The following is a 6,885-nucleotide window of genomic DNA, read 5'->3' on the forward strand; positions in this document are numbered from 1 at the left end:
GGGGAGGGAGGAGGGGAGTATTTGACTCCAAGATGCCTGCAAATCAGTAGACAGAGGGTCATTTTTGCCGAAATATTCCGTTGATTTAATAAAAAAAAAATTTAACTACACAATTATTAGATTATTACAATTATGACCAAATGCTAGGATGGAGGGGGTTACATTTCTTAGTTTTAGTTAAGATAGTGGCATAGAAATCATTGCATCAACTTGTTTTTGCTGCTTAGATATTGGTATGAAGATATTTTTGGTCTCTATATTCTTAATTTATTCATCCAATTTTATATTAAATGCATTGACAACCATTCTGATTGCTGTGTTATGGATACATATTGTATAATTTTCCATCTATGTGAAAATTCTGTAATAATTACCTAGATAACATAAGGCACAGGCCGGTATGGGAAGAAGTCAGAAGGAAATTTGTAACAGATGGCATAGCATATTTTTAAAATGATGTAAGATATATAATCTTCCATAGATTTGGATTGTCTCATTTTGTACAGGGGTGAGCAAGTCTAGCACTTTGGCTTTGTCAATTAAACATGAAATATTAATAAAAATATATAAACTATACCAGTCCAACAGCAACAGGATGAGTCTACAAGTTATTTTCGTTATGCTATCTTCTTTATGTTCAGGTTATTCATCCAGTCAAGATAATTAATTCTTTTCAATTTATGTCACTGCTTTGTGATAATATTTCAAGAGCTTGTTACAATTTTGTTGCTGAATGCATCAAGCTTTTATACTAATCAATGGCTAATGAGATTTTTTTTCAATAGTGTGTTGATGCTTTAGTAGCTTCAAAAGAATGAAACTTAACTTTGTTGTATGTCACTTGCTTATGCTTGCTTGTCTCAAAAGATCAAAAAAAAAAAAAAAAAAAAAAAAAAAAAAAAAAAAAAAAAAAAAGGGTGATGCCCTTTTCAAAATAAGTAAAAAGAATTCTATAGAGATTTGAAAAAAAAAAGAGAATATATATTAAATTAGGTCAAGTTTAAACAAAGGTAAGATTCATATAGACACCCTAGACAAATATTTAAAAAAATAGGACCAGGTGTTCCAGAGGGGTAAGCACCTCTAGGTGAAATCCAAGTAATGTTGCATACTTCTAGCAAGAACTAGGGTAGTGACCAAATGATTGACATTATCAAAAGGAGAACCCAAGTAGTGACAATGAATATAATAAAGCTTAGATAGATGTGACCTCAGTTTCAAGTAGTTGTGACGAGCTAAGAGAGGTTTTACCTCAAACTTAGGTAGTGATGACTTCAGTATGCTGAAAAGGTCCTTTTTTTCCTCCCAAATGTTGCTTTAGCAGGGACTAGGTCCTTTACTTTCCTTTGATGATTTAGAATTTAGAATCATACACAAAAACTACCTATGTGTCGAGTCTTTCTCAAAGAAGTACTTTGGTGCCTGTTTTAAATTTTTAAGTGTAGTATCTATGCATGTTGTTTAGAAATTGCCCTGATAGTGTCTAAACTTCCGTAGTTTTCTGTAGCTACTGTCGTTTTCCTATGTACCACAGAGCAGTCCTATTATTATATGTATAATGCCTATATGTAGAAGGGGAGATGCATAAATTGAGGCAACATTAAAAACAATTACTGTCTGTGAAGTGAATTAATTAATGTTTGACAATAATGAAAACCCAAATAATCTCTAAAGGGAGCTAATTCATAAGATCACCAAATTATTATTATCAGTAAAATGAGAGAAAAAAATTCAAGGATGAGAATTATATGAAAAAACTAAACTTTGAAGGGAGATAAGTCAAGGGAGACAATAATAAAATAAACCACCAGTTTTATCTGTAATGGAAGATATTTCAAGGGAGAACAAATTGAAAAAAACCCACCAATACTATCTCTGAAGGGAGTTAATTTACGAGAACACCAACGGACAGAGATATTTCAAGGAAACAGAAAATAATCCTTTAAGGGAGATGATTGAAAGGAGACAATTTAAACACCAATACCTTTGTAAAGGGAGATAAGTCAAGAGAAACACACCATTATTTTGTTATATTTTGATTAATTGAATGTTAAAAGGGCTGATCCTTTCCCTGAAAGTTCAGTAGACAGGTAATTCAAATAAAGGCGATAAAAATAGCCCCCATCTATTTTTATAGGAAAACAAAACCAAAAGCTGAGTAATGATATAAAAAATAGCTATAACATTGTACATAAACATTTATGGTGTGATTTTACAATGGGAAGTGGCGTTACAGTATCATGTCACGTAGAGACCTGTATCACCATCACTGATTGGTCAGGTTGATACGACTTAATGTTTACTGCACACCTGATTTTAATGCAATGTAACTGAATTTTGTCACGTTTTGTGTTGCCTAACATTCACATTTAATTGCAAGTGGTGTTGGTTTGTGTCCTTAATTTGATAGATATAAACTGCGATCCTTGCATGAACGGCAATCTGCTGTCGTCTGGTAAACATGATTTGCGTACGGAGGTAAGCCAATTAACATGTGCTATTGACTTATATGTGGGATGCAGAGTATCATATATATATACAAAATCACATATATATGGGCAGGTCAATTTACACAGTTTGGTATACAGTGGTGAATGGTTCTACAGTGATAAGCTGCTGATACAGTAATGCTTTTCTTATGGTGTCAGGATGGGATGTAATCTGCCAAGGATGCTTGCGCTTCTATATACGTACTGCTTGTAATAATCCATATAGCTATCACAGAGTGTTGGAGTGTTGTGTGGTACACATTCTTGATTCTGCAATGATTGAGCTCCAATCTATAAATGTGAGGATAGTAAAGATAATGTGCAGACGCTAACGAGAGTTTACCTGATATCAAGGGCAGACAGGTAATCTGCCAAGTTCAGAGGCCAAAGGCCTGCGCACATTACGCAAAGAGCAAAACAATATCAAAGTTGAAAGCATTCCACAAAGTTAGATGTGGGACCTTTTATTTGCCTGCTAGTCTTCAAACTTCACTACCTCTGCGCATGAGTGATATTTTTACAGCTGCAAATTCCACACGAAGATGCCCAAGAGTGCTACTCAAAGTTCAAAAGAACAGAAAATCTGTGAAGCTGATGTTGGCGATATGTGAAGCATTCTGCCCACTAGTGCTATATCCAGTGCTTTTCCCTCTCTGCAGACGATAAACACTTTTTCACTTCCAAGTTACGAAACTTCATTGCCTTTCGATCTTTTATACTTTAGACGAACTCTTTAATCTTTTGTACTTGCGATGACACTCTTATGTTGAACTGTTTGGTAGTGATCTTTTGTTCTGTGGATGCACACTCTTATATTGAGATATTTGGTTACAAGTGATCTAATGTACTCCAAATGGAATTTTTTTATATATATATTGACCTCTCTAGACACTAGTGGTCTACGCTGTCTTCATTCGATCACTGCTGGAATGAAAACTAAAGCTCTTACCCAGACTCTCAGCTATTTCACTGGTGATGCTAGTGGGGAAGGAGTTCTTTCCCTTTTATCACCACATTAGCAAACAAGGTGTCTATACAAGGTGCCATTGACCTGTCTTGGTCAGTAGAATCCGTCTGGTCTCAGTTCATAACTAAGCCACCATCTCTTGAGCTAGATGGCTTCTTTGTCTTGTCGAACTCCCTGATTCCTGTCTCTGTGAAACTTGTAAATCTGTTCTCAGTGTTATATTAGTGGTCAGTTATGGCACTTTCATACTCGTGTTCTCCTTTCTGACCTTCAAAGTAATTCTATTTTTTTGTTAGTGTTATAGCTATATATTCCACCTCCCTCGGTTCGTTCGAATCCATACAGAAATTTTGTTCTGTTTCCCCAAACCTTTACACATAATTGCAATGAATGGTGGTATATATCTATCTGGATTAACAACTGAACAGGCCAGGAATATGAGGGGGAAGCACTGCCTTAAACTTACTGGTAAGCTAGCTTTTCCAGAGATGCAGTACATATATAACCCTTGGAGACATGTGCACTAGTTCGGCATTTTACTTTTGATAGCAGCGCCGTGACCCCATGGTTCATTGTAACATCTGTTCAGAGTGGTTAGTAGTTCCTGGTCAACCTCAGTTACATTGGTACACAGGGAGGAGGACCTACAGGATTCCCTAGGCCAAGTCTCAGGACGACATCTCTTGGAGGGACGAATAGTGTTACAGCCAGCGAATATGACGGAAAAATACTACTTAAATTATTTTGTCAAGCTCGCTTTCCAGCCCGGTGGTATAACTCGGACACAGGCTCATTAGTTCACAAACAGGGAGCAGGCTAGTGACTGGAGCGGTGTATACACTGGCACATTACTCAAAAAGGCTCCTGATCGTTTGGAGCAGTATCATGCTGATCAAGATCCTGTGTTTCTTGAATATCCTCTGAGAAATCTCCACTATTCCTTATACAGTGACATACTAGTGATCTACATTGTCCGAGATCTGTTACATTAATACAAACACAAGATGATGTTTCCTAATCGCATGTCGACAGATATATACGGTAGTCACAAGCCATGAAGTCGAAAAAAAGAGAGAAAAAATGTAGGTTTTTCAATATTTTTATGATTAATCCAGTGTACTCTCAGACAATTGTGATATTTAGTTTGCTCAATACTTCTGTGCTTTTTATTATCCCATGCTTTCACCTTTTGGTTCAACATATAGACCCTATTTGCACATGTCCCTGGCTTTATGATTTTCTTATTGCTAATCCTCCTGCTTTTGCGTAGGATTTGTAATTCTGTAGAAGTTTTCACATCTTGTACGTACTTTCCAAAAGTTTCTTACAGACGCTTGAGTAGTGTACCTGTGCTGAGTACCATATCAACTTCCTGTCATGCCCAATTGGTGGCACATTCTAGTTTGCTTCTTGTTGTAAACACTTCTATGACGATTCTTGGATTGGTAAAGTTCATCTCTACCAAGTATTTTGGTATATTAATGATATACATGTCAACCTGAAAACGCCATAAATTTGAAATTTCTTTTATCTTGATTTCGGGGATTTTCCTGATTTTATAAACTTATATGTTGCAAATTAACATATAGATCTATCTGACAGAAATTTGAAGGCAGATTTTGAGATATACAGAACTATGTTTGACATTTAGGGAATAAATGCATACATTTCAATTTTAAGTTCACAAAAAAGATTCATCACTTTCACAGAAAGTTTTGGTAAATATGAGAATTTTAAGGAATTGCATGGTTGTTGGATTGCAGGTCAGAAATGAAACGCAACTCATATATAGCAGATGACAAAAGTTATTCTACAGTAACCAGATCCAGTATAGAGGAAGAAAAGCGGGCTTACCCAAACCCAGCTTATGATGCAAGGCCGTCCAATATATCAGTGGACCCTAGCACTGAATACCGGCACGGGGCTGTAGCCCCACGCACTGATCTACAAGAGGGTTCAGAAGACCCTACTCAACTTAACGAAAAAAAGGCAGACACTTCTGATCCAGTCTATCCTACTTTGTACTAATCAGGACACATAACCAACACCACTAAGTCAAAAGCAGGAACATCGGCATCACTTATATAGTACACTGTACTTACATAGGCATAATCATAACTGTTAATTAAAGGATGTTTGCTCTACAATTTTATATACAAAGCTTTAAATGGTTGGCTTAAAGCTGGATGGGAGATAACCCATTTGTATCCTGTATTTTGATTCTATGAAAGGAAAATTTTCGTAACCGCAAATATCTTTCAATGACTGAATGGGTTATCTCCCTTGGGTCACCAAAATATTAAATGTTACACAATATTTCATAACGCAATATTTTTGTAGTGTTAACTATTGGCGTGTGTACAGCTACCTGTAGCTCTTGTATTTGTTTTATGTATTTTACTACTACTGCAATTGCCTTCTTCATTACTTTAAATGGAGAGAAAGAAAAAAGAGTACAAACACTTTTGTGTTATCCGAGGGTGTAACATTTTTATTAAATAGGTAATGTTTTGTGTTGCTTCTATTCATTTTATTTCTTTAGAGAATCATTTTCCTGTATGTTAATCAGAAAATATTTTTTGTATGTTCATTAATTGGCAGTGGTGAAACTTCTTTTTTATCATTTTTTTAGGGATGCTAATTTTTATCAATTAACAATTTTTTCCTCAGAGGATTTCATCTTTTTCATTCCTTTTTTAGTTCTCACTGAGTAGTTCAGATGTAATCAAAAAGCTAGTAAAATGAGGCGAAGCAAACTCATCCATTTTGACTTAAAGTTCCCTATAGAGACAAGCTTGTACAAAGAACTTAAGCTGTAAAATAAAGCCTTTTTTTTACATTCAAAGTTTAATCAAGTTTTTTTTTTTAAATGTAATTTTTAAACTGCAATCAGATTAGTCTGGTAATGGGGTGGTTTATTTACTAACAGCATGGCTTTGTATTAACACCGCATGTTAAGTGTATTTACTGTACAAGTGTAACACCACCAAACTTGTGATAACATTGTGCACTCTCTTGTACAAGACTTAATGAAAATAAATACAAATTCTGTGATATGTCTTGCTTTGATTATGTATTGAAATTACAAGATTGCTTTAATATTTCAATATTTTTTCATGCGTTTTAATTCAATGATTATCAAAGACTTTTTATGTTTATTTTTCCAGCATTATAACATTTTGTACAAATGTTTTGTTTTTCATCAGGGATACTATGAAAGACGGCTCTAGAATTGACAGCTCCTCAGGTCCAGGTAGCATAGAGGATCGTACCAGAGAATTTGACAATTTAGCATATGACAATTTCAGTAAGAAAGGAGCAGTTGGTGGCGTGTCATCTTTCAATCCCCCGCCCCACGAAGCTGCTCAGCCCTATCCCTCGCAAAACGTAGTAGATATGTCTACCATGGAGAACGATCCCCATACTAAA

The 6,885-nt window shown here is 35.4% G+C and overlaps 1 protein-coding gene across 1 annotated transcript in view; it reads left to right on the forward strand.

Annotated features, from left to right (window-relative positions):
* The window catches only part of LOC110454466, a 145,372-nt gene extending 138,716 nt beyond the window's left edge, over positions 1-6,656 (forward strand). The window contains exon 107 of the mRNA XM_021503970.1: positions 5,220-6,656. Coding sequence (XP_021359645.1) covers positions 5,220-5,484 — 265 coding nt within the window. The 3' untranslated portion in view covers positions 5,485-6,656. The remainder of the gene's footprint in view (positions 1-5,219) is intronic.
* Positions 6,657-6,885: the final 229 nt, after the last annotated feature.

The sequence above is a fragment of the Mizuhopecten yessoensis genome, unplaced genomic scaffold (assembly GCF_002113885.1).
Source record: "Mizuhopecten yessoensis strain PY_sf001 unplaced genomic scaffold, ASM211388v2 scaffold7887, whole genome shotgun sequence".
Classification (NCBI taxonomy): domain Eukaryota; kingdom Metazoa; phylum Mollusca; class Bivalvia; order Pectinida; family Pectinidae; genus Mizuhopecten; species Mizuhopecten yessoensis.